We start from the raw sequence: 27,253 nt of genomic DNA, 5'->3' as shown, positions 1-27,253 counted from the left end.
GATAGTGTTCTCGGTTTATTTGGCCATTTGTCAATGCCTAATGCCTAATACCACCATCACACGCATGTGTCTACAAAGACGTGCGACTCTCAGAAGTTTTGATTTTTTTAGTACTATGTCACATTTTCTTCTTCATTTGCTGAGGATAATCATTGACCTACGAAACTTGCTCAATGAAGGTAGGAGCTCTTGGAAAGGCCATCCGATAATTTCCTTGACAAGAAAACTTCTCATTTTTTAATAATAATAAAAAAAAATTACTTTAATTTGATTCTGGTATTTAAAGAATGATTCATATACATGACTCAACTTTAACTTGTTATAATTGGGAGAGACTAACTTCTCTTTGCGTACTTAAATACTTAAAACTCACTATCAGCTTCCAAAATTAATGAATAAATGTTCTTCCGTAAATACAATCCTTCCAATGTTGCCCCAAGCTTAGAAACAAGCATCAATAACAAAAGAACAAACGAAGAGAACGAATAACTACCTAAGATAATGATGCAATGATTAAGATATTATAGACTCGGTTCTCAATCAACGAGAGTTTCATATCACACTTTGTTAACTAAAGAAAAGAAAAATTCTCCAAACTATAACCTTTAGGATTCAGGCATGTCCTGAGGTTCAGCACTATATTCACTGAATCCACAAATAAAGTTCCAATGCACAAGATATGAGAAAGAAAAAAAAAAAAAAAAAAAATCTGCCTGATATTCCTTTGAATTCTTTTATCGAATTGAAGAGTAGAACACATGGTATCACCTATCATATTCTCCAGAATGGAAAAAGGTCCCGGGCACAACTAAGCCGACAGTCACTCTCGCGTAAACTTCTGTCCCCGTGGAAAAACGCCAACCATTGAACGGATATACCCACTGCATTGGTATGCACACTGAACAGCAAACGAAAGTCTTGAATCTCAGTGCGACATCGCACAATTGCCCATTCTTTCGAACTTAAATGGAATGGCTGTTCTGTATGATGTGCTTGATCATGAATTTGGTTGAACATCTCTGCTTCGAATATAGGTCAGAAATTGATGAGGTATTTCTGCTAGCAGTTCTTGAACAACAGAAATCCCTCCACCTATAAGCAAGTGTTAGCTAAAAGCATGACGGGAGTTCACCATATTTCATGTCATAGTCGGATCCAAATTTCATTTCAGAGAATCACTCACCCTGTACATCCCGAAATGGAACAAATTGGACTATATCTCGTGAGGCAACACGTCCAGTTGTACTTTCAAGTCTCTCTCCCTTATCCGCATCTAAAACCTGAGTGATGTTAAAATAGAATCAGCTCCCACATAATAGAGAATTCAAAAGAGACCTAGCAATCCAGTATAATTATCAGGAAGGTTGCAACTCTGATTTAAGGACTTGGGGTATTCAGAAATACAGTTAAACGTATAACAAAACAAAACAAAACCGATCTAACTTACTCTGTTAAGCCAGAAAATTTTCTTGGTTGTGAGATAAAAACAGGTAAGATGAACAAAACAACTGTGATCTCCAAAAAGCATTCAAAATGAATAGAAACAAACAAACCCTTAGCTAGTTAAAATTAGTTTCCCGGTGGCTTCTTCACGCCACCAAGTTGTCAGCAACCAATGGTGCTGAATGCTGTACACATATCAGTTGAGAATGGGCATAATATGTAAACTAGATACCTCCATTTCTTTAAAGTCAGCTCCACCCACTCCAACAATGAGAATGGACAATGGCAGATCAGATGCCTTCACAAGAGCATCTTTAGTTTCTTGGAGATCTGTTACCACTCCATCCTACAAAAAACTTGGGCATCATCAGAAACAAACCCTTGATAATCCAGGGGGTTTTTCAACGTTCCTGAAAAAATAAATAGGCTAAATTATGGAAAATAATCCTGAAGTTTGGGGTTCATTTAAAACAATTTAAAATGTTCCATAGATACCCTTGAAGTTTAGAATATGGTCAAAATACCTTTGCGTTATCACAATTAACAGAATTCAGCCATGGAACCTTAAAGCACTGAGAAAAAGATGGAAATTTTTATGCCACGTAAGAAACCCCCCATGTTTGCGTGTCATCTTCTTAGCCGAGTAAAAACAGGGATGGAAAATGTCTTCAAGAATTCGAAGAAGAAATTGTAGGAACTTCTCGGAGAAGACAACATACAACCCCAAGTTAAAATCTACTCCATATGTAAACAGGGCTAATTTGCTCATTGCTTAAGCCCTGCAGATATACCAAACACTAGTTTTCTCTCGTTGTTGTGATATCAAGTGAATTTCAAATACATTTTGGGAGCCCCTTTATACTTCAACCACTTTTCACAAACTAGAAAGTAGCACAAATTGACCAACTCAATACCAGTAATGAAGTAATAAAGTAATCCAATCTCCCCTAGTCGAGTTTCTCAGGCAAACAATCTCCAGACTACATCCTCTGCTCACCCTATGAACCACTATTATCAACAGCCAATACAAATAGCTTCCACCAGCAATGGCACAAAAGAAAATTGACCCTCCAATGCTCCTCATATTCTCTAGGAATTGCTTGAAGTAAAAATTCCAGTTAGCTCACTGCCCCAAATCTATCAGCCAACCCATTAATGTCAACTGAAGAATCAGTCACGAAGCTGATGATTTTGTCCCTTTTCGTGCCTCAATCCCGAGGGTTGGCTTTCTAAGAGCAATGATTCTTATTCGTTCTTCAACAACTAGAATTTTCACATACCAAGTCATTGGACTGCAGTGACTTTCACTTTCGCATTTAATTTAGAACCCACAAAGACGATTATACAAAAATTCAACATAAGAAATCCTGGAACTCCCAATCCTAGAACCTAGCTGATGTTCATTCGCACATATAGTCATCACCATCATTGCAAAAGTCATTTGCCCTGGTGTTGACCCTCTGCAGAAATCTCCTGTGCAGTGGGATGTATGCAAGTTCTTGAATGCTGCTGTGAGATTAATTACAAGCAACCCCTCGAATGGATAACTGACATCAGCGTTAAAAAATTTGGAGATGGGAATTGGAAAAAGAGTTTAATGTTTGGGTATCTGTGGAAGTACCCAGAAAGAGGCTACAATTTCATATCCAAGGTCTTATAGCAACTAAAGTAAGTGGCACAGAGGAAAGTTTCAACCAAAGTGACCAAATTGGTAAGATATTGAGTAGAGTTGCAGCTGTTATGCTCTTCAGGTTGAAGATTGAAGTCAGATAAATCAAGAGGTTTGCTAAGGTTCCAACTTGAGCTATTTAACACTTTGTCCGAGGATGGTAATGGGATTGTGGGTTTCTTACCTGGCTTAAAAGTTCCATTTTTTTTTTTCCTGTGCTCTAACACTGCACGCACGGAGGAAATCTGTTAATTGGGATAACAACAGGGGGTATTATTGAACATTTTCTAAAGTTTAAGGATATTAATGAAACTTTTTAAAGTTCCAAGAGTATTTTTTAATCTAACCCTAAAATTTAGGGATATTTTTCTAAATTTAGCCAAATAAATATAATTAATGGCATCATGACAAGGAATGATGGCAAACTAGGATAAGATGTTCATGATGCAGAAAGCGTGCACAAAAAAGGGAAAATTGCGATCACTACAAAATTATCATCTAAAATAACTGGTAGGTGGTTGTTTGCTCTTACAGTGATTATGAGCAAAACAAAGTACTTCTGCCCACCACTTGCGAGAGACTGACTGGCAATTAATGCAGCATTATTAACCACAGGCCCAAAAAGAGTTGGTCCTGCAAGAGATACATTATGGAGCGCACTTGTATATGCCATCAAAATTCCTTGAGTTCCTTCAACCTAAAAGATAACTTACAATTGTTTAACATAGAAGCACGTTGAATTTGGCAATATTAATATCTAGGGGAACAGAAAGTGAATTTGTATTATGCAACCGTTCCACCTCGCAGTAGTGACTACTTCCATTTAGGTTGAAACAATGAGATACTGGACCATCAATTGGTCGTGCTCCAAATCCCCAAGCAGGAAAGCGTTTATCTGAGTCATAAAACTGCAACACCTCTCCAACTTCTATGATTGCCTGAAATAGTTAATAGAGTAAGTCACAATCCAATAGTAAAACTAAAAACTAGTAGCGCTTCACATTAGGGGTCCATTCTCACTCGCTGGTATGAATTTGGCCGTCCTGAAGGATCAATGAAATGCAAGGAATCAGGAAGGCGGGGATTTCCATTTGAAGCTGAAAGACAACCATGGAAAAGTGTGACTTAGAAATAATATTACCGTCAGTGAGCCATCTGAGAAACTCAGCCATCAATAATTAGGAGAATAAAAATTTGTAGTAGTCCAGAATTATGATTTTATTGTAAAATAATACTAGTTACCTGTGAAATCAACAGCCACCATGAAGTTCATTTCATAGCCACCAGCTATGTAATCAAGAAACGTTTGTTGAACGCTCTCAGAGAATTTGTCCACAAATAGCTGGCTTTTTAATACCTGCATTGGAATCAAAACTCATAAATAACATCAACTAAAAAAACCCAAAAAAAAAAAAAATGAAGGATATCATTAGGAGTTCTTTTTAGGACTTTGATATGGTAATCATGTCCAGCAGAAGGAAGTAAGAATAGATTTTCTCCCTCCCCACTAAAAGAAAGCTTCTCCAACTCCACAAGTGATTTTTGAACTTTTCTGATGAGCAAGAAAACAGAAAAAGTTACAATGTAATACGAGTACTATAAAACTCATGGAAAAATTATATTAAAAAAAGAAAAGGAAACATAATCTCTCTATTTACCCAATCAATTCATGCTTCCCGTTGTTGTTGAAGTTGTAACACTCTATTATTAAGGGGCTGTCCTGGAATTAAATACAAAAATCAACAAGAAAGCAAAACATCAGATGCTCTCAATTGGTTATTCATATTTTAGTTTCCATCTGCACTCAGAATGATAAAAACTCAATCTTGAACTACCAAGATGATTCTTGAATTGTAAAGCACACGATGCACCAATTCTCGAACTTCAAGGTAACAACTTACAGAAAAATGAACTGCAAAGGTAGATGCAATACAAAAGCACAAAAACATATATAGGATTCATAACGTTCCATGACAACTAAATTCACAAAGTGATTAACATAAGGTCCATGCTTAATTTGGGGGGGGGGTGTAGTTCATTTCTCGAGTGTCCAAAGGGGTATGTTGTACCTTGCTTCCAACTTGTTGCATATTCAAGAATATGGGCTTCCATGTGGGATTCAAATCATTCTTTATGACTTCAGTTTTGCAAACTGGAATTGAGCTCTTACTCTCAACAGTTTTTGAAATAACCAGAAAGGGGTCCTATTTCATGAATCAGAAACGCAACAAACATAATTCACACTCCTTGTACACATACCAAAAGGAAATGAATTAACATCTCAATAATGCATACAATTCGTGAGAAGAGATCCTTGTGTTCCAAGTCTGAACACCTTAATATCATCTCAGTGGTGGTCTTTGAGCTAACACACTCCTCAGCATGAACAGTAAATTTTCCACGGTGGTGTGTATGAGTAGAGCTGGTTGATTCTTCTCTATAAACTAGATCCAAGGTAAGTGACCTGTCTGATTGGGTCACTATCTGTAAGATAGAAAAGGCTAGTGATGAACATAATCTGAATTCACAAACTAAATAATTCACTTTAGATTACAAATTATATCCCTTTGCACAGTTATGACGGAAAGCACTCAATAGCCACATTCAGCGTATAACACTCAAATCATGTGCAAGTAAATACTCAACATGATAGCATTTTAAACTACATGCAATACCTCAGATAGTACACAAGTTGCCTCACCAAGATATTGCTGTTCATCTAGCTTCAGCATCTGCATAATTTAGAGTCTCCATCATTAACTAAATCTCGAGATAAATAGTTACAGCGATTTTATAAAAATCTGTTAGAATAAAAACCGACATCACGTAAACATAGAGTCCAATTGGCGTTGGGCATCGAGGAACATAAGTAACAAATCTGGGGAGAAAAATGAACCAGAGTTCCAAAATTGCAACTAAAGGTTTTATATTTATTCCTCATTAAAAAGAGAGTCAAAGAGATACAACAATCTTTTCCAAATTTCTTTCAAATCTATAAGGATTATAAAAAGTATAATATTGACATAAAAATAGATTAATCAAGTTCTGGTTTTTGGGTTAAAGATAGATGTCCAGTTTCCCCAGAGATTAATACAATAGCTGGTGCAAGGGAAAGAAGATGAGGGAAAAAAAAAAAAAACTGAATCAAATATCACATATTACCCTTCAGTCTTGGGAGTATTGGCAATACTGGATCTACTATTATGTGGCTAATAACAAAAATCTAGTCAAAATTTAACTTAATTCGGCAAGCATATGTTTAGCCATAAAAATTCTCATAGATGCCTACCTTTACTCCTAGATTTTGATATTGAGTATCCACATCATATACAAAAAACCTGTGATAAGATATCAATGTCTTGATTATCGCAGCAGCAGTAAGATATACACCTGATGAAGTAGAGATAGAAAAATGACCATATAAACTTACACCAAAGTTTGCACAACCTCAAATTGATAGGTAATCTTTAGCTTATGGATCCATTTTGGGTTTAATGAATTTTGAATTACTTCTGTGCGGTCAAGCTCTTCTAGTTTTCCGTCTCTTCCTTTTGTGTAGATTACCACCATGGGATCACTCTGATGAAAATAAAATTTCCGAGAGGAGATTTTTGGGGAAACAATGGTATCAATAGATGGCCGGGTATTGACACTACCATTAACAAATCCAAAGTAAACCAAACTAGCGAAATATGTGACTTCCGAGCGAGTAAATATGCATTAAATATTCTCAATCACTAAAAAGAGCTCCAGAAATGGTAGTAGATCAGCGACTCTTTTCACTCAGTCTAGCAATGGAAGTACTACAGCAACGTTGTAAACGCAGGTATAGGGAAGCCTAATCTATTAATGTTATTCTTCCAAGGAAACAAAAGCCTATATCTTACATGAAAATCATTATCAATATATATAGTGTTTCGACGTCCATGAAAGAGATACCGACCTGGGAGAAAACATCACGGTCCCGCAAGTTAGATGCAGAGAATGAGAGCTGCGATTAGAGAAGGAGAAGAAATAGGAGGATGAAACGAGTTAGATGGGTGTAAATTAGATGAAATTAAGAACAAGTAACAACAGAGGAAGCAAGCATGAGTAGGTATCCAGAGAGAGAGAGAGCAAAAGCAAAAACAAGGTCGATGCAGAAGAAGAATCGGCGGAATCCGTACAGTGCAAAACTTAATATGTATACTCGAGAAGAGAATAGAACCCACATGGGAATAGCAACAGAAGAGAAAGGGAAGGGTGAAGGAAAAGCTGTGGTGTAGCCAGAAGTAATTGAAAGAAGTAGGTGTAAGCAGAAAGGGGAAGAGAACCTCGATCTGGGAATAGAGGCCACGGTAGCCCCGAGACAACAAGAAACAATCTACGGCGGTGTTGGAAGTATTATTTTGGGAGAAGGGAGTGGCACCGGCGGCAGAGCGGCCAACGGCGTCGTCGGAAAAGCAGTTGCCCATTGCCCAAAAGTAGGAGGCGAAAGTTGAGGAGGTGAGGGGTAGGTGCTTGCAAAGTCCAACTCCAACTGGAGCTCCAAAGGTGAGCAGAAAATATAAGGAAAAAGGAAAGTATAAATTAATAATCAATAACTAATTATTTTATACTTCAATAAACACAGCTTTCAAAGTATAAGAAGTTGGTACATGCTAATCGGTAATGCTTGGTGGGGACTTGGTTTTTGGCTTATTCCCGTGTAGTAATTGGGATTCCCAGGTCAACCACGACGTGGACTTCAAACATCACCAATGGACATGAGAAATAAAAGGGAGGCTTAATTCAAGCATCCCACTTTCCATATTTAACTTTGTGGCTTATTCCTGAAGAGTAGGCATGGTTTCCCGGGTGCCATGCTGTATCTTCAGGCCATCTCCTCTGCTGTTGAGAAAAAAAAATATATATATATATTTAAATTAATACCTCATGACTCTAATATTCTAGAGCAACATGACCACATAAAAAATATCTCGTAGACTATCCCGGGACATTGTACCATGTTTTGTTATTATCACTACAAACTAAATGTTCTTTTAACATGTTTTCACTCCTTAATCGTTCATGTTCTTTTAAGCATATTTTGTTATCGCTTGTATGTTTTAGAAAAATTCATAGGCAATTATGTAACACAGGATTGCTCCAAACCAAACATACTTAACTTTTAAGTTCTTATAATTGAGTTACGGAAAAGAAATATAAGTATATTTAGTAACTATCAACTATTCTTAAACATTTTTTAACCATCATACCCCTCGGACCACTCTCATTTGAATAAAGTCTCGGTTCATTCATGTTCTTTTCCTATATTCGAACATCACATGTCTATTAGCTTCTATTTTGTTCCTCTTCGAACTACATCAATGTGACTCTCAAATAAATGAGAGATACATGAATGAACCGATTAAGAATGAATCCGACCGAAGCTACAATCAAACCATTCGGTATCCAAAAGAATGAACCTACTCAAGCTACAACCAAGTCATCCCATATGCAGTAAGAATGAAACCAACCCAAGCTGCAATCTCATGGAGCTTAATTCAACAATTAAGATTTAAGAACAATGTGAAGCAACAAGATGATTTCGTTGCATTGTTATCCTGTTCTTTAAAGAATCCCTCATGGGAAACTTAAGCATAGGACTTCAGACTGTAATAACTAAAAACAATTCATATAAAGTCCAATTCATCTGGATACATCCATTTGGGGTATCGGGGTCTTTGGGAGCATTCCGATGATACAACAAGGGGTGGGTGAGTAATACAGGAAGAGGAAGAATCAAAACTGAAACACAAGGCAAGAAGGTCCGTGTCAAGCAGGAACTGCCTCAACCAGTGTGGCAAAGTAAAACTGGGTGGAGACTAGACCTCTCTTCCTAATTTTCCAACCAACCCTCCGCAACGCGGTCTCCACGTCTGCCTCCGAGTGCAGATATGCCCTGGTTGCCTTGGAAGGTCCGGGGAACAACTCTCCCACCCTCTTCAGCAGATCATAGTAAAATGTTTTGGGCGCAAAGCTTATGATTAAACGCTTTTCAGCTAAGGATGCAAGGTGCGCAATCATGCCGTCTGCCTTGTTCTGGGGATAGTGTATCAAAACATCCAGACATACTACCGTATCATACTTCCCTTCCAAGCTCTCCAAATCCTTCACTTCAAATTTTGGCACCACGCCTCCCGCAACCTCTTCTTTTGCCTGCGCCAGTTTAATCCCACATTCAATTTCTTTTTTTTTTTTTTTTTTGCCAACACAGAAAGCAACTATATCTCACATTCAATTTCACATACACACGGAGGGATGCGGATGCATTTTAGAACACTGGACAGATAAATTACAGTAGAAGGAGAAAGGAAGTAGGGGAAGCAACGGTGCGCACCTTATTTTGGGCCTCGGCGACCATAGCAGCAGAAATATCACTGGCGAAGACGATGGCACCTTCCTTGGCCAGCGGAATGGATAAGCTACCGGTTCCACAGCCAGCATCGCAGACTGTTACTCCTGTGAGTGGGCCCTCATCTTTCAACATGCCCATCACATTCTCCACCGTCTTGGAGTGACCCAACCTAATGTCTCGCTGCACCCGGTTCACATCATCAGTCTCTCCATATATTTTCTTCCACCTCTGAAACCCCGAATTGTTGAAGTATTCCTTCACCACATCCTTGTCGCCACCACCCACCTCTTCGGCCTGCAGGCGGCGACGTCTCTCCGGGTCGGTGAGAGATAGAACGGCAGCGAGCGCGGCAACCGAACCGCCGCCGATCGCTGCAATTGTTGCCCCGTCGACGACGGGGAGTTCGGTAGCTACGGCGGAGAGTGGTGGGGCAGGCGCAGGCGCATTAACATTGGGCGTTCTTGAAAATTTAACAAGCTTGAGAGGGGGTGGAGACAGGAAGAATCGAGAATTTGTGGTAGAGTCGGGGTGGAAGCAGAGTGTGGGATATGGAAATGCGGAGTGAGCCATGGTTACCGTATCCCTGCTCCGTCCGAGCGGCGGTGGCGGGAAGAGGAAGTATGTGAGACGACTACCTGTGAGGTGCGATGGGAGTGGGTAAGGCGCAGGGCCAAGCTAATCCACACAGATGTTTTCGGATTATCTCCCCCGATTGTCATGGGTCCCACGCCCACGGTGACTCATCCGGTATTTCTGTAATATAATTCTCATTAATATTCTATTTATTTACTGCCCAAAGAGAAGTAGATAGACGACAGGAGGGTAATGGCATGCACACTTGATTGACTCCAACCTGAAGTCCATGGATTCATTCGAACCAAACAAATATGATATATCAAAATATCTACTCTGCCTCCCAAGTATATGATCATTCAAAATGAAAACCCATCACACCGCTTCCGCAGAGACTGTCGATCCAACTCCATCCATATGCCGACTCTGATACTATTAATTCTCCCCTTCCTCTTCCACCTCTTCTCACCCATCCTTCCATTTCCCTCTCCCACCTGCTTCGCCTACAATACCTCTGCCGGTCTTGTCCCCGGAAAACTCAACGTTCACCTGGTTCCTCACTCCCACGACGACGTCGGATGGTTGAAGACCGTGGATCAGTACTACGTGGGTTCCAACCATTCCATTCAGGTACCTGCCTCCTCTTTCCAATTAATTACATTCTGCCTTCTAAACTAACACTTACAATTACCAGGGAGCTTGCGTTCAGAATGTCCTCGATTCTTTAATCCCTGCATTGTTGGCCGACAAGAACCGCAAGTTCATCTATGTCGAACAGGCATCTCCTTTTTCCTTCCTTACCTTCTTCATACAAAATCACTCATTATATATATGAAAGAAAGACACTAATTATTCACATTGCATCCTTCCGCGTAGGCCTTCTTCCAGCGTTGGTGGAGACGCCAGACCCCTTCCATCCAAACCACCGTCCGCCACCTTGTCCAATCCGGTCAACTAGAGTTCATGTACTGTCTCTTTTCCCCCACCATCATATTTACATTTTCTCTTGCCTGCCTTTAAGTTTTATGTTATTTTTCCTTTTGAATTATCCAATTCTATTGAATTAAGTTATTATTATTACTTTTTTAGACAATATTTGGCATGCATAGTCGCAGAAGACTGATTTGGTGTTTTGAGTCGGGAAGTGAGTTTGTGTGTTTGTTGCAGAAATGGAGGGATGTGCATGCATGACGAGGCTACTGCACATTACATCGATATGATTGACCAGACAACTCTGGGCCATCGATATCTCAAACAACAATTCAACATAACTCCCAGAATTGGTTGGCAAATAGATCCTTTTGGACACTCTGCAGTGCAAGCCTACCTGCTAGGCGCTGAGGTATGTCCATTCTCTACAACAACAGCTACAAATAATTCCATGTCTCTCTCTTCACTTTCTTTTTTCGCCTAGCTCGGCTTCGACTCACTTTTCTTTGCGAGAATCGACTATCAAGATAGAGCTAAGCGGAAAGTTGATAAAACTCTCGAGCTTGTCTGGCAAGCTTCCAAAACTTTTGGTTCTTCTGCACAGGTCACTCTCCTTCTTTTCCCCATCCCAGTCATTTCCCCTTCTTTCTTCGCATTTCATCTCTCCCCTCTTCAACTCGCAGATCTTCACGGGCGCCTTTCCCGAAAATTACGAACCTCCCTCCAGTAATTTTTACTTTGAAGTGGATTCTGAATCCCCCTTGGTCCAGGTAATATATCATCATATCTGTTTGATTCGTGTGTTAAATTAAAGTCATTTTGTAGTAACTATATTTTTTTCCGATACTCAAGGATGACATCGACTTGTTCGATTATAACGTTCCTGACCGAATCAATGACTTCGTATCTGCTGCTATCGCACAAGTACGTAAAGTTTTGACTATGGACCCCCCGCCCCCCGGGTTCCGAATGACATTACAGAATTACAAATTTCCTCATTTTTTTTTCCTTCAGGCCAACATTACTCGCACAAACCATATTATGTGGACCATGGGAACTGATTTCAATTACCAATACGCACATACATGGTTCAGGCAAATGGACAAGTTTATTCATTACGTCAATCAAGTAAGTCCAACTAGATATGTTATTTCTTGTGAATGACATCCTTTTACCTAACATTGACCGTAAGCGGAAAATAAAGATCGTGGATTATGGTGTAGCAACCACGTCTCACATCTATTTTCTTGTCTATTTTATTTGAGTATTGCATCCTATTCCCTGCCTCCCTCCCTCCCTTCCCTTGAAGTGATCTATTTTGTGTCAATATTTTCTTTATGTTGAGTTTGGCCACCTGAGGGACAGATTGAAGTGCTTGACTTTCCCCATATCATGAGGATGTTATTATACTAAATAATGCTTGTAGGATGGGCGTGTGAATGCCTTGTACTCAACGCCATCCATATACACTGATGCCAAATATGCAGCAGATGAGTACTGGCCTGTCAAGACCGACGACTATTTTCCGTAAGTTGGGAATTTCAAAGTTCAAGATTAATAATTTGGTTATTTGGTGTTAGGTTATGGAGCCTGCTGGTTATTTATAGCTTACCCAACCGTTATGCATAGTAAAGTTATATATGGTAAATGATAGATGACATACCCCTTAGGCAGTGTTTTGAAAATGTGTTTTTTGCATAGATACCAGATGATTACGTACCATATGAGCAGGCCCGAAAAAAATTCTTGTACAGCCTCTTCGATTTCTCGATAGAGAAATATGACCCACAGTGGTTCAAATGTATATACAAAGAATTTCTTTTTTTATACTTTTGACTATTAGATAGTACCATAAATCTCATGATGGGTACCCAAAGATTCATAATGAACTTTGATAGGGGCTTCTCTTGAAGCAATAATGCATTGATCTAGTTGCCAGCTGAGCCACAAAGGACTATCTAAATTGATTCTTTTCTAGTGATAAGCTCTAATTGAATCATAGGAATTACAAAAAAATGGTATGTATTTCATACTTGAAGTCATCAATATAAACCTCTAGTCAATATTCTTCCTTGCATTTTTTATCTCAGAGTTTTTGTGTTCATCTGGATCGAGTGTGTTATTGTGGCATCCTAACATGTTGTGTTGGTCAGATATGCAGATAGAGTCAATGCTTACTGGACTGGATATTTTACTAGTAGGCCTGCCCTTAAAGGTTATGTCAGAATGATGAGCAGTTACTACTTGGTACACTAATCTGTTTTTAACTTTTCCCATGCTGGACCTGGTTTCCAAGGATGCATTGTTTCTTTATTAGTTGCATCTACAACATAAACAGGCTGCGCGGCAATTGGAATTCTTTAAAGGAAAGAGCAAATCAGGACCTAAAACAGATTCTTTAGCAGATGCTTTGGCACTTGCTCAACATCATGATGCAATCACTGGAACCGAGAAGCAACATGTGGCTAATGATTATGCAAAAAGACTTTCAATTGGTTACAAGGAGGTAATGTGCATAAATATCTCATCAAACTATAATAGTGGTTGCTTTTGTTCCTCTGTATTCTCAAATGAACTCCCTGCTATGATGCGGCTTTTAGGCAGAAAAATTAGTTGCAACATCGCTTGCCTGCTTATCACAATTGTCTTCCACAGGCGAGTGCCAGATTCCAGCGGCAAAAATTCAACAGGCAATCTTTACGACTTTGAGCTGTATTTACTTTCTATCTGCATTAGCCCACAGCCTAAATGCTTTGGGTTTGTATCGACCAAATACCAAAATAAAGTCAACTTAAAAATAAAAAGAGTAGTTAAGTTGAGCAAGATGTATATTTTTAGTATTTAATAGATAGGTTTTGCAACTATAGCATAACAGCATCCTTTTTAACTTTCTTCCATGAACATCTTGTTAGGAATCACGATCCTCCACCGGTATGATATTGTCCACTTTGAACATAAATTTTCATAATTTTGCTTTTGGTTTCCCCAAAAGGCTTCATACCAATGGAGATGTATTCCTTACTTATAAACCCATGATCATCTCTTTAATTAGCCGAGGTGGGACTCCTCATCAACAATCCTTCCCTTGAACAAAGTATACCATAGAGCCTCTTATGAGGTCTATGGAGCCCTCAAACCGCCTTCCCTTAATTGAGGTTCGACTCCTTTCTCTGGAGTCCTAGAACAAAGTACACCCTTTGTTCGACACTTGAGTCACTTTTTGACTTCACCTTCGAGGCACACAACTTTTTTGTTCGATATTTTAGAATTCTATTAGCATAGCTAAGTTAAGGGCATGACTCTGATACGATGTTAGGAATCACGACCCTCCATAATGGTATGATATTGTCCACTTTGAGCATAAGCTCTCATGACTTTGCTTTTGTTTCCCCAAAAGGCCTAATACCCAATGGAGATGTATTCCTTACCTATAAACCCATGATCATCTCCTTAATTAGGAGATGTGGGACTCCCCACCAACCATCCTCAACACATCTTTTATTTTACCCCATTGAAACTTATATCTTCTCTCTTGCTGAAACCTTGTTAGATGTACTGATTTCATTTTTTTTTTCCTTCTCCGTGGCTAACCGGCGATCCTTTCAGTGTCCACTTCTAAATATTAGTTATTGTCCTGCATCAGAAGTTGATCTATCAGATGGCAAAGACTTGGTGAGGGAAATGCTTTCATGATCTTTCTCTGTCATTTGTACACATGTCAAACTTGTTTGATTCAAAGACTTGACATTTGAATTTGTAATGTACGTAGGTGGTCATTGTCTATAATTCTTTGGGATGGAAGAGAGAGGATGTAATAAGAATTCCCGTGAGTATTTTCAGTCCTTTCAACCTTTATCTGTATGTTGCAAAATTTTGGAGACAATTTCTATTGTACATGAATAATACCTACAAGAACTGATGAATTGCATGAAAATTTTGTCATTAGTCTACATCATTTAGAAGTTCCAATTTAGTGTAGGGACTCTCATGTTTTTAATATTTGATACAGGTTTGCAATGAAGATATCTTTGTCCAAGATTCAACGGGTAAAAAGGTTGAGTCGCAGCTTCTACCTGTAATTGACGCCTCTTTGAGCTTTAGAGACTTCCACACTACTGCTTACGTGGGTGTATCGCCAAAAACGATCCCTACTCATTGGCTTGCATTTTCAGCAATAGTTCCACCTCTTGGTTTCAGCACTTATATCATCTCAAGTGATAAAGGAGCAGGTGAACATAAAGTTCACTGTTATGTGATGTTAATAATCATAGATTATTACTAAATGCCCTGATAGCTTTCCAACAACTGCAGCTGCCAAGTCGGGAAGACAGACCATTTACAAATCTCATCAAAATGCTACTGTAGAAGTGGGTCCAGGAAACCTGAAACTTATTTATACTGCACATGATGGAAAACTTGCCCGGTATATTAATACCAGAACTTCGGTATGTCACTTGATCTAGGGAATAAAATACTCGTTGATATGTTAGATATTTCTATGGATTGGATGGTCCATATATATTTGGGGTTAATCAATATTTCTAGTATCATGAAAAAAATATCATAAAATATTTAAAATGTCAGCAAAATATTTCCAATATAAGTTTAAGTACTAGCTTGTAACCTATATATATATATATATATACACGAGGTGTAGAAGACTAGTTAATTGGAATAATTTTGATTTTTTGATTTTATATTATTTTCTCAGGAATATCTATGGACATTGAAATTTCCAGAAAGTCGACACATTGACATTTTAATCCTTTCATCACCGTAGTATTCCATGGAATTTTTTTCAGATGAAATTCTTTTAGTTTGCATATTTTCAATGGTTTATAACAGAAAATGTTTTCTTTTCCTTTTGCAGATTTGAATATATTCAGTTATCTAATTTGGCTTCAATTCATATTGAAGGTAGAAGAAGCTCTGGAGCAATCATATGGTTTCTACTCTGGAAATGATGGAAGCGTGGACTATCAGGTATGTATCTGTATGAAACCCCATGATTGTTTTGTCATTTTCCAATTCGTGTGCTGGTGAGCTTGAGCATAAACATCTGGAGGCTTATGGTGCATGAAAAGGTCTGATAGAGATGCAATTTTACTTGTCAAAGGCTTCTGGAGCATACGTGTTTCGCCCGAATCTTACATATCCCATCCGTCCTGAATGGCCGGTAAGTATAGGCAAAAGCATGAATTCTCTCCACCCGCAAACTACTATAGATGCTATGTACTGATTACCCACCTCTTTTAGATCCTAAGCAAGGGCCCTGCATTTTACATCACCACTTTGCACATCCAGATTCACCACTAGCAGATATTATCTTCTTTAGAGTTTCCCTTTCGGGCTTCCCCTCAAGGCTTTAAAACACTGCTTGGGGAAGGTTTCCACACCCTTATAAAGGGTGTTTTGTTCTCCTCCCCAACCTAGGTGGGACATCACAATCCACCCCCTTCCGGGGACCAGCGTCCTCGCTGTCTCTCGTTCCTTTCTCCAATCGATGTGGGACCGCCACCAAATCCACCCTCCTTTGGGGCCAGTGTCCATTACTGGCACACCGCCTCGTGTCTACCCCTCTTTGGGGAACAGCGAGAACTCTGGCACATCGTTCGATGTCTGGCTCTGATACCATTTGTAACGGCCCAGATTCACCACTAGCAAATATTGTCCTCTTTGGGCTTTCCCTCAAGGCGGCTTTAAAACACGTCTGCTAGGGGAAGGTTTCCACACCCTTATAAAGGGTGTTTTGTTCTCCTCCCCAACCAACGTGGGACATCACAATTAATCTCCCTCTGACAGACTTCCTTCTTCTTGTATACATTAGTAACTGGGGGCCGATTAGAAGTCTGTGAAAAAATGATGTCAATTTGCAGGTTCTTACGACTGTTTTGCGGGGACCACTACTTGATGAAGTTCATCAGAAAATCAATTCCTGGATATATCAGGTAAGTATTTATGTAGAACATCAATTATGGAATTTTAATCTTATAAACCTCAACAATCCTCAGCTTGAACAAAGTACTTTTTGTTTGACACTTGAGTCACTGTGACTACATTTTCAAGGCTCACACTTTATTTGACACTTAAAGATTCTATTGACATTGGCTAAGTTAAGGGCATGTGTTTGATACCGTGAACCACGGACCTCTAAAAGTCCTCGTATTAGTGATATTCCCTTTAATTAGCCAGGGATAATCTTCAACAACTTTCTTTAGTTATTGTACGAGCATTTTGTAAGTCTCTATTTGGGCTTATGTGGTCATATTAAATATTGGGTCAGAATTGAAAAAATGGATTTTTGTATGACATTCAAAATCTTGGTTTTTCACATTACTGATTAAGAGGAATATAAACTGCTTAAAATGCTGAAATGAATTTTCCTTTCAAGCTGTGGGCGGTGAGTTGACAAATAAAAATGGTGAGCTAAAAATTCCATGCAGTTAGGAGAAAGCTAGTACTGCAAAAACCTTCCTTCCACCTGTATATGACCATCTTTTTTGGTTCTATCTTTATTTTTTATGCCTAAGGAATTTACCATCTCTCTCTCTGTCTCATCTCTAAACAGCAAGTTATTTGTCAAGGAATTCTATGTTGACTCAGCAGCCATTAATTAGGATAATAATCTTGTAAAGCCAACAGATGATAAAAGGAAAGATGCTTCCGTTATGACTTCACATTTATATCAACTATTACAGGTTACCAGGGTTTATAAGGGAAGGGAGCATGCTGAAGTTGAATCTATTGTAAGTAGCACAAACTCACATGAGTTGGTATACATTTTCTCCACACACTCAAAAAAAAAAAAAAAAAAAAAAAAAAAAAAAAAAAATCTTGTCTTGCGAAAATATATGCGCCAACAGAAATTTGATTTCAGATTGGGCCAATACCTGTTGATGATAGAATTGGTAAAGAGGTCACTACTGAGATTACAACTACAATCCAAAATGACAAAAGATTTTATACAGATTCTAATGGCCGGGATTTCATCGAAAGGGTATGGTGATTGAACAGAACCTTTCCATTTTATGGTGTTTGAGCAGTTTCAATCAAGTCTAAATTGTTATGATTTGAGAGATAATTGAATAGGATGGTTGCTTTTGCAGATACGGGATTATCGGAAAGACTGGAAACTTCAAGTCAATCAACCAGTTGCGGGAAATTATTATCCAGTACGTTAAAAATGTATTACCTTTGAGTTATTCTTAGTAACGTTTTTTTTTCTGCTTCAGTTTTATATTTCTCTTTCGGTATGTATGTAACATTCCATATCTGATCTAAACTTTTACATGAAAGACAAGTTAAATCATCAAGTGGACAATAAATTACAGCCACAAAATCTGTTTATCGAAATGGCAGTAGTTTGAGTGAATTCGAAACCTTAAATATTTGATTCCCGAGCATTGATTTCAACTCATGGTCTACCAAAACTATCAGTGCAGAGAATCGAGAGAGAAAAAATAACAAACTAATTTGTAGATAGAAGTCACATGTGTTGTACTCTCTGTGTACATGAGATTCTTCTTCTTGTTATTTTTTTTCCCTAAAAAAACACGAGTATATTCATATAGTTCTTATCCTTTATTCAATTGTATTGTCATCGTCTTTCTCCGTGTCTTCTCTAACACTTGTGTTTCCCTAGTGTTGAGATATCTCATCAGAAAGATGAACAAAACTCAGTCTTCTTATTCTTACTCATCTATTTGTCGATTAGTTTTGATATGAAACCCCATGTTTTTTTTTAATATTTAGTAACATCATTTCACAAGTTTCTTCCACAAATCATTAAACAAATTTCCAGAGAACCATCACTAACTTCATGACACGAATTTCTTGCATACACGTGTTTCTAGATTAATCTTGGAATCTTCATGAAAGACAACACCAGAGAGCTCTCGGTTTTGGTCGACAGATCTGTTGGGGGATCCAGCATTCGGGATGGGCAACTGGAATTGATGCTTCACAGGTTTGTTTCCCCTCCCACTTATGGTTATGAATAGGACATGCCAACTCAACTTTTACATAGCCGTTAGACCCTGAAAGCTATGGTTCTCCTGATGGTAGGAGGTTGCTCCATGATGATTCTCGAGGTGTTGATGAGGCTTTAAATGAAATTGTTTGTGTTCAAGATGAATGCATTGGATTAACTGTAAGAACACCAGTCAACCCTGCGGTCATTGGATTCACAGTTGCTTCCATGCTTTTCACACGCAATAATTTTCATTTTCAACATGCTTTTCAGATAGCAGGGAAGTATTATCTCCGAATAGACCCATTAGGAGAGGGTGCTAAATGGCGCCGTTCATTTGGCCAGGAGATTTATTCTCCAATGTTGTTAGCCTTCACATTGCAGGTTAGAAGTACTTGGCATTCTGAACTGTTACTGTGCTATTCACGGCTTAATTGCTGACTTCATTTATGGGCAGGATAAAAATGATTGGACAATGTCTCATCTGAAAACCTTTTCAGGAATAGATCCCTCCTATCATCTACCAGAGAACGTTGCGATTATAACCCTACAGGTTTGTATTTTCTTAACTAATCCATATTAAGCTGTTCAGTCTTATGTTTTTAATCTCAGATAAATTTAAAGACTGCATGAATAGAGATATATTTTAACGTTCGTATCACCTTCTGATAAATACAAAGCCATGATCGAAAAGATTTCGTTTCATCGAAAAGGTAGTTATCATCTGAAAAGCCTGTGGCAAGTAATTTTGCGTATTGTGGTGACTTTTCATGGATTTGCAGGAGTTGGAGAATGGAAAAGTTCTCTTACGTCTGGCACACTTGTACGAGGTAAATGAAACTCTTTATATCGGCATTTCTATTAGATACAATCCGTACTTCACCAGTCACTTGTAATATTCTGACTACATACTGTTTCTCTTTCGTGATTCAAATGCAAGATTGGAGAGGATAAGGATCTTTCAGTCATGGCTACTATAGAACTAAGGAAGTTGTTTCCTGAAAAGAAGGTAGAAGCATTATTATTTTGTCCGTTAAATGGAGTGATAAAAGTTGACAGGTGGTTATTCCATTATTTTTCAGACAATCAAGGTAACGGAGACAAGTTTATCTGCTAACCAAAAAAGAGCAGAAATGGAGAAGAAGAGGTTGGTGTGGAAAGTAGAAGGGAATTCTAAAGGAGAAAAGGCCTTGAGAGGAGGGCCTGTGAACTCAGCAAAGTTGGTGGTAGAACTAGCTCCCATGGAAATTCGAACCTTCCTGATTGATTTTACTGTCAAATAATCATGTCCAGGTAACGCCACTTTCATTCAATGAACCGGGTATAGAGAGGACGAAAAAGAGGTGGTCCAGTAGCTAGTTTCTGCCTTGCTCGAATTAGGGGAAATAAAGATGAAGACATTCAGTGTGTTTATTGGAAGTAAGAATGTTGTATACGTTAATTAATCCGACAAGTTCTCAACGTGACAAACTATGGTTGGGACATTGAATAGTATTGCTAACAGGCAAGTATTTTCCATAACATAATGCCTTCGTGGCTTAACTTGGGTTTTGCCACAAACACAAGCTGCAGTATGCATAGAAGCCAAAAAGAGATTAGCGAGAAGGTGGGTTGGTGTCGAGGATTTTTGGAAGAGAAGTTCCACGACGACTAATTAAGGGTTTGATTATGGATTTATAAGTAAGGAATACACCTCCATTGGAATTGGGTATTTTGAGAAAACTAAAAGTAAAGCTACGAGAGCTTATGCTCAAAGTGGATAATATTATACCATTGTGGAGATTCGTGGTTTCTAATATGTTTTCAAACTCATGCCCTTAACTTAATTATGTTAATAGAATTCTCAATTGTCCAACAAAGAAATTGTGAGTCTAGAAGGGACAATATAAAGTGACTAAAGTGTCGAAAAAAACTTTTACTTTGTTTACCCTTTGTTCGAGGGCTCTAGAGAAAGAGTCGAGTCTCGATTAAGGGGAGGCTGTTCGGGGGCTCCATAGGTCTCAGGGGGAGGCTCTATGGTGTACTTTGTTCGAGAGAGGATTGTTGAGGACTTTTTGGAAGATGATAGGTCTGAGGAGAGGCTCTATGATCTACTTTGTTCGATGGAAAGATTGTTGAGGATTTTTTTGGTGAAGGGTTTCACATCCGCTTATGGATTTATAAGTAAGAATACATTTTCATTCCGGAGAAACCAAAAGCAAAACCAAACAGATTATGGTTAAAGCTTCAAAGTAAACCGTAGTGGTAGAAAGAGGAGGGCAGAGGAGAACCCTTCTGCGCTGCGAGCCAGGCTAGGACCTCTCACAGGTCGCTGTCACTTCTGCCTCTGCAATCTCAATTCCCAATCTCATTCTCGCCCCTGCCTCTGCAAAATTTATCAAACCCATCTTTCATTTTTAATTTTTGAATATCTTAATATTCAAAACAGTTGAGATTACAAATATTAGAGATGGTGTTGTTTAGCCCACCTCTAGCATACTTCAGTTATTTAGTTGTTTAGTAGAGTTGATCTCCACTCACACATGGATGAACTAAGATGAACTAATTAAATAAGTCAATAAAATTACGTGTGTACTTACAACTATTATTCATAATCTCAGAAAATTTTGACCATTCTAAAAATATTTGAATTAATTTTTGTTCGAAAAATGGTTTAATAACGTTATTTAAATTTTCTGGAACACACGCAAACTAATTCCATTCGCGCGCTTTGATGTCGGGGGAATCAAGGAATCGATGTACCAATGAAGCCCACTGCCCACGTTTTATGTTCATCGCTTCCCAGGAAACAAACAATTGGGAGAATACGACGCCAGTTTACTGGCCCTCAACATAGTCGAGTTAAGTAGGAAGATTTCGATAGCCTTGGATTGAATTGGCGGTGGTCTGCGTTTACTTCGGAGCTAGAAGTTTGTGAAGGTACATCGGCCATCTTGATGACAAAGATCGAAGAGTTGGTGGAGAGGAAGATCACCCAAAGAAGAAGAGACGGTTCGTTCTGGATGTCTCCAGATCGAAAGCCTACGTTGCATGGGTATCAGAGTTGCTTTGATTGATCCATTCCATATATGGTTATTTTTTCCTTTCTTTTTGTAGAGCCTCCGGAAACCATAATGAGAATTTTGTACATTGAGATTCTCCAATTTCCTCTCATCATTTTGGAATTGGAGTATATACTGGTCAGGGCGTTCGTTGCCGAGTATGCTGCCTGATGTAAAATAAGTTGGTAGGCTTCAGGTTCGTACAGCTGCTGCGCACTTCTTTGTTTTTAAATTAACTTTTCAGCTGTTCTTGGTCTGAAAACCTGAAACTAGAAGCGAGTAATATTTAGATCTTTTAATGTAATAGGAAGCTCTGTCAATCTTACGTGATACGAGAGTTATAGGCTTGGGGAATTGTACAAAGACTTGATAAAGATGAACTTACATCTTGCTCTATTGTCTTGGGGAACTGGAAATGCCTGGAATCAAATTATAGTCCCACGTTTGGCAAATGGTGAGCGTTGAGTCAGGAAGTTCAACCACATTTCGTTTGGTTTTATATGGAGTAACATTCTTCGTTCTTCTTACTTGCCATGAAATTTTTAGATACTTTTATGACCAGTCAGGATATCAAGAGTGGAAAATGGAAGTCCTCCCCCAGTTTGAGGAGAAGCGAGGATGCAAGGTTATGAGGAGCGGAGGAGTTGTACGAAGATACCATTTGAATACAAATCTTGCCTGTTCATCCAAATGCAAGATTAAAAGTTAGAAAACCTCTAGACATGGTAAGGCAGCTCTATGACTTTCATAATTTGCAAATTAATATGAAACCCTCTACCTTTGGCTTCTCCATTATTGGTTAACAGTACAGCATATGCTTCCTTGTTCTGTTGCTTTTGGTTGTTTATTCGTTTTACCCTTTTTCTTCTCTAAAGATTTCCTCCACTTGGTTCTTGCGATTTGAATTGTTTCGTTTTCGGTTCATATATCTTAAATAACCTTAGTGCTGTAGAAATATTGAGGAAAGGACTTAGTAATCCAGAGAGACGGAGATAATGGGAATTTATTTCGTTTAGGGTTTAGGGTCTATCCGAAAGGAAAATATGAAGCGGCAGGGTTTAGGGTTTAACTCGTGGGCCAATCCGAAAGGAAAATATGATCCCCGAACTCAAAAGTCTGTTAGCTATGCAAAACTGTGAAGCCTGTATTTCCAGCGAGATAATATTGCGGAGGGTTCGCGAGATGATTGGTCAGATGTGTTGATCCTTTGTGTTATTTTGTAGTTATGGATATCGTGACTAGTAGTGTTATAAGAGAAGCAATGTTGACATTCAATGTGGAGGATGTAAGCGGCAGGGTTGATGTGTGTTGGATGATGATGGTGTAAATGCAAGTTGGTGGTAGGAAGGCAGGAGTGTATAGCGTTATCACAAGGGGCCATAAGCGTATCAAACATGAAACTCTCTTCTCTTCTGGATATTGATCTTCTCTTTGTTGTGATGCGACCGATCGATCTTGTGGACTGTCACACTGTTAAATGTTAAGTAAGTTAGGTAGTTTGTTATTAAGTTATAATAATTACCTAGCAGGAGCAGGAGCAGGAACAGGTGAAGGTGTGGCTAATGCCACTAATATAGATGATGTTTAAGTGCATGCAGGTAGGCAAATAAATTTGGCGCTAAGTAGTGGGCTTAGGGTTTAGGGTTTAGGAAGGGAAAGGCAAGCAAGTAGCAGTTGTAGGAATGTGTTTCCCATGTGCATGAGTAAGGTGTGCGACATATATATTAAAGAAGAAACTGTTGGTATGGTGTCAGAAAGTCCATTGGCCATGCTGAAGCCTGAAACTGGGGAGGGGTCCATGTCATGCTATCATAATTATGTTTTGATATTTATGGTTGAAAGAGTGACCCACCAGCTTATTACGGTTCGGGCCGCATGATAATGATGTTTGTCATCACTCCACATCCCAGGGAGTCCACCAGTTTTTCACTGCAAATCTTTTGCTGTAAATAATAATAGTTGTGTTAGGACAGTGAGCTGAGATGAACGTGTTATGTGAGGGAAAAGGGAAGGGGAAGGACATATGTTTGGTCATTTTAGTAACGGGAGAAGTAAGTGTTGTGTTTGGCAAGCGGATGAAGAAAAGATGTAGGAATAGTGTGGTTGGTAGATAGAAGAGTAGAGGAGGTATGAAGATTCTTGAATTAAAGCTCTAATTAACTGTTAATGCATTGTGCGTGTCGCAGATTTCACGATTAAGATGGTTGAGGCCCTTTTTTTTCCATCTCCCATAAAAGATTATAGCATTATTAATGTAAAAAGACAGGGAGATGGCTGGATGTCGGCAGAACAGGTGTTATTAGAGGAGAGGTGAAATGTGATTATGGCAAGGAGCCGGGACTGGGAGCGAGACGACAAGGCAATCATTTCACACGTGGTGTGTATATGTGTATGTAATATTTTTCCTTCTATATGGTATAAGCTATAATATGATATTGAAAAGGATGGTTTAACCTCCCAACTTGATGTTTCTTTTTATTTTATGGGGAGTGGTGTCTCAGTTCTGTTAGTTTAGTTTAGGTTTAGGATTAGGATTAGGATTTGGATTAGGATTTGGATTCTGCTTTTCTTCAAGGAAAATGGGTCTGTGTTTGCTCCAGGTTGCAGAGCGTGTGTTTTGGTGGGAAGTGAGATAGATATTATATTAATAAAATCGAGTAGTTTAGCGGTGAAAGTGTGTAAAACTGGAGAGGGAGCAGATGGCGGATGGAACAGGGCGGGGTGGGAGGGGTTGTTTTTCTTTTTGGTGTGTTTTGTTATAAAGGAAGTTGGAGGTCGAAAATATCAAACAGAGCTAAGTAAGTTATTTCAAATATGAATATGATAATTCTTGAACAAGGGGGTGGAAATGGAATGCGTAGTTACGTGATAAATCAAAACAAGGTCGTGGTCCATGCTTTGTCAGTCGCCTTTCTTCATTATTCAACCTCCTTTTTTTTTTCTTTTTTCTTTTTCTTTTTCTTTTTCTTTTTGGGAGGAGGATTAATTTGTAGTCCTGGTTGACTCAATTGTTTGGAATATATTTTTGTTCTAAAGTAGACAATGGTTGCTTTCCTTAACAACAGGGTGGACCTCCAGCTTTGACCTCGTCCATTTCATTTTCTTAATTTCCCCCTTTTCTCCTATCACACAACCACATACGTCGATCTTTCTATGGATTGGCGAGGCTTTCTTTGAAATCAATATTCCACTCTCCGTGTTTCAATTTTCAACCAACCAGCCCTACCCATTCTGAAATATTACCCTAAACCCTATCCCATGGGGCAGTAAGCCAACTGCCAAGCCGGTGGTATTCGAATGGAAGCAGCAGCAGCACCACCAATTTGAGATAGTTGGAGTTTAGGGTTATTCCTCCCATTTTCATTTAGTTCAGTCTTTAAGTTTTAACGTTTTTTTCTTTGGGGGGTGTAAAGAGAGGGAGATTTTAGAGGTGAGGTGGGGAAGGGAGTCCTGATTCATGTGTTGGTGTTGGTTGGTGTAGGCGGCTGTAGGGTACCAACCAAAGCCAAAGGCAGCGTGTTCCCTGCCCCTACCTCTGCCCATTCTGAAAGAAAAGAAAAGAAAAGAAAGAAAGAAAGAAAGAAAGAAAGAAAGATTGAAATGGGCAATTGAAAAAAAAGGAAAAATATAAGAGCGAATTAAAAGTTCCGCAGTTGAGTAGGCTCCAAAAGGAAAACTAGGATGGGTGAGTGGGGAGAACGTGGTGGTGGTCTATTGGCTGGTGCTTAAAGAATCTTTTTATGGTATAAAGTTGGTAAACTGAATTGAATTGCGGATTTGAAGTCCGCGGATTTGGCCACGCACCAATCAATTGCTTTCCAGTTGGGCGTCTTACACTTGGTGGGGACCCAACTGGAGCCTTTGGGTCTGCCGTGCCAGTGCCAGGGCCAGTGCTGCGAACCTTTAGGCTGAGGCATAGAAGAGAGGGATAGAGCTTTGGGGTTTGGGCTTCTGAAATATAATCTCTAATATAAAGCAAAAGAAAGCAGGGGACTAGGAGAGGAGGGTTTGTGGATTTGTGACCAGTGAGTTGGTTTGGGAGTCAAAGGAGAAGTGTTGAGGAGGGAGGAGGCAGAGGCCCCACCTAAGTGTTATCTTCGTGGTCCTTGGGAGCCTCACAGCTCACACTAACTGGGTTCTGAAACTCCACTAACTAAGCTCTTATTTGTTATGCATATGCTTTTGTGTTACTACTCTTCTCTTTTGCATGAGCCATGGTGTTGGAGCTTTTACTATAAAATTAAGAAGCTTATAATTAGAATGAAGTCAAGACTATAAACGAATAGGAAGATGATATTTACTCATTCTTTTGAAAATAGGAAGATGAAATGGAAAAAAAGAAGAAGCATTGATGGTGAGGTGGATCCCACGGAAGGCATGATGAGGATGATGGTCATCCTCAATATAGGAGCAGTCCGTACGGTGCTTTGTTGTTTCAGCTCGTGACCCCTTCCTTTTCCTTCCCTACCCTAATTCCAAGACCAAGGGCCCCCCCTCTTCATCTCTCCTGACTCCTATGCTTCTCCTTTTACAGCCACAGCCACAGCCTCCCCTCTCTGTATTTGTTTAAACGCCTACGTCCTCTATCCTCCATTCCATTCAACTTTAACAGAATTAAATTGAATCGAGATAAGGTTGTGTATTATGAATTAGCACTACGCAGATTTGGGGTGTAAAAGAGGGTATAACCTAGTATTTTAAAAGAGAGAAAGAAGGAAAGAAGCGAGGGGGGGGGACAAAGATTCCGAGTCTATTTTGTTGGTTTAGGGCATGCACAGCACAGCTGCTGTTACATTACCCTACACACTTGGGTCCCGCCCTCCAAATTGACACGTGACCCCTCCCTCCCTCCCTCCCTAAAATATTTCACTCTCTCTACTACAACAGTTTTAGGGTTGCAATTATTGATTATCATTTGGGAGTTTAATGATGAATTAGTCATCACAACACAAACCCTTTTCTATCTGCTTATTAATACCACGTTATGTTATATTTATATACAGATTTCATTTTTAATTCTGCATGATGTTGTAAAGAGAGAGGCAGCCCCCATTCGTATTCCTTGTCTCTGTCCTAACAAAAAAGAAAAAGAAGAAGAAGAAAAAAATGGGTTAAGTTAAGGAAGTAAGGTTAGCGTGAGAGAGAGAGAGAGAGAGAGAGAGAGAGAGAGAGAGAGAGAGAGAGAGGAAAGAGGAAAGAGGAAAGAGGAAAGAGGAAAGAGGAAAGAGGAAAGAGGAAAGAGGAAAGTG

General features: G+C 39.1%; 3 protein-coding genes across 6 annotated transcripts; 1 reads left to right on the top strand and 2 right to left on the bottom strand.

The window, feature by feature from the left end:
- Positions 1–499: 499 nt before the first annotated feature.
- On the bottom strand, positions 500–7,677 carry LOC111780145 (protein BONZAI 1). 2 transcript variants are annotated; one of them, XM_023660456.2, is made up of 16 exons: positions 7,426–7,674; positions 7,056–7,103; positions 6,543–6,691; positions 6,402–6,450; positions 5,788–5,844; positions 5,408–5,596; positions 5,182–5,316; positions 4,771–4,832; positions 4,562–4,664; positions 4,355–4,469; positions 4,133–4,209; positions 3,913–4,050; positions 3,645–3,809; positions 1,676–1,789; positions 1,184–1,280; positions 500–1,092 (listed from the first exon to the last, which is right to left on the bottom strand). In XM_023660456.2, the coding sequence occupies exons 1-16, from the start codon at positions 7,564–7,566 to the stop codon at positions 998–1,000; spliced, it is 1,734 nt and encodes a 577-aa protein (XP_023516224.2). In that variant the 5' UTR covers positions 7,567–7,674; the 3' UTR covers positions 500–997. The 2 variants fall into 2 exon arrangements, with proteins under 2 accessions (XP_023516224.2, XP_023516228.2); XM_023660460.2 differs by lacking the exons at positions 500–1,092; positions 1,184–1,280 and having other exon boundaries at positions 1,713–1,853; positions 7,426–7,677.
- A 1,070-nt stretch (positions 7,678–8,747) lies between these two features.
- On the bottom strand, positions 8,748–10,061 carry CHLM (magnesium-protoporphyrin IX methyltransferase). The gene is made up of 2 exons (XM_023660461.2): positions 9,474–10,061; positions 8,748–9,292 (listed from the first exon to the last, which is right to left on the bottom strand). The coding sequence occupies exons 1-2, from the start codon at positions 10,059–10,061 to the stop codon at positions 8,909–8,911; spliced, it is 972 nt and encodes a 323-aa protein (XP_023516229.1). The 3' UTR covers positions 8,748–8,908.
- An 83-nt stretch (positions 10,062–10,144) lies between these two features.
- LOC111780144 (putative alpha-mannosidase At5g13980) lies at positions 10,145–20,489 on the top strand. 3 transcript variants are annotated; one of them, XR_015413600.1, is made up of 30 exons: positions 10,145–10,694; positions 10,759–10,842; positions 10,941–11,029; positions 11,232–11,406; positions 11,479–11,598; positions 11,678–11,764; positions 11,847–11,918; positions 12,009–12,122; positions 12,421–12,521; positions 13,148–13,241; positions 13,333–13,500; positions 13,595–13,684; positions 14,601–14,666; positions 14,764–14,820; positions 15,004–15,223; positions 15,306–15,439; positions 15,912–15,977; positions 16,111–16,170; positions 16,871–16,942; positions 17,693–17,740; positions 17,872–17,991; positions 18,101–18,166; positions 18,848–18,960; positions 19,059–19,143; positions 19,237–19,347; positions 19,421–19,516; positions 19,644–19,676; positions 19,746–19,793; positions 19,904–19,972; positions 20,046–20,066. XR_015413600.1 is itself a non-coding variant. In XM_023660453.2 (29 exons), exons 1-29 carry the CDS (start codon positions 10,416–10,418, stop codon positions 20,244–20,246), a joined length of 3,105 nt encoding a protein of 1,034 aa, XP_023516221.2. In that variant the 5' UTR covers positions 10,145–10,415; the 3' UTR covers positions 20,247–20,489. The 3 variants fall into 3 exon arrangements, 2 of the variants coding, with proteins under 2 accessions (XP_023516221.2, XP_023516223.2); XM_023660453.2 differs by lacking the exon at positions 19,644–19,676 and having other exon boundaries at positions 20,046–20,489; XM_023660455.2 differs by lacking the exons at positions 17,693–17,740; positions 17,872–17,991; positions 19,644–19,676 and having other exon boundaries at positions 20,046–20,489.
- The last annotated feature ends 6,764 nt before the right edge of the window (positions 20,490–27,253 follow it).

The sequence above is a fragment of the Cucurbita pepo genome, chromosome 18 (genome assembly GCF_057944985.1).
Source record: "Cucurbita pepo subsp. pepo isolate OVF chromosome 18, ASM5794498v1, whole genome shotgun sequence".
Classification (NCBI taxonomy): domain Eukaryota; kingdom Viridiplantae; phylum Streptophyta; class Magnoliopsida; order Cucurbitales; family Cucurbitaceae; genus Cucurbita; species Cucurbita pepo.
This window is presented reverse-complemented; position numbering and strand designations above follow the sequence as displayed.

Excerpts from the sequence above, each read along its gene's own strand:
- LOC111780144 (XM_023660453.2), top strand. The coding sequence starts at position 10,416 with ATGATCATTCAAAATGAAAACCCATCACACCGCTTCCGCAGAGACTGT. Across the intron at positions 11,765-11,846 it reads CTGAATCCCCCTTGGTCCAG|GATGACATCGACTTGTTCGA; the intron begins GTAATATATCAT and ends CCGATACTCAAG. Across the intron at positions 15,440-15,911 it reads ATATTAATACCAGAACTTCG|GTAGAAGAAGCTCTGGAGCA; the intron begins GTATGTCACTTG and ends TTCATATTGAAG.
- CHLM (XM_023660461.2), bottom strand. The coding sequence starts at position 10,061 with ATGGCTCACTCCGCATTTCCATATCCCACACTCTGCTTCCACCCCGAC. Across the intron at positions 9,293-9,473 it reads TCGCCGAGGCCCAAAATAAG|GCAAAAGAAGAGGTTGCGGG; the intron begins GTGCGCACCGTT and ends AAACTGGCGCAG.
- LOC111780145 (XM_023660456.2), bottom strand. The coding sequence starts at position 7,566 with ATGGGCAACTGCTTTTCCGACGACGCCGTTGGCCGCTCTGCCGCCGGT. Across the intron at positions 4,665-4,770 it reads GGGAAGCATGAATTGATTGG|AAAAGTTCAAAAATCACTTG; the intron begins GTAAATAGAGAG and ends CTTGCTCATCAG. Across the intron at positions 4,470-4,561 it reads GACATGATTACCATATCAAA|GTATTAAAAAGCCAGCTATT; the intron begins GTCCTAAAAAGA and ends ATTCCAATGCAG.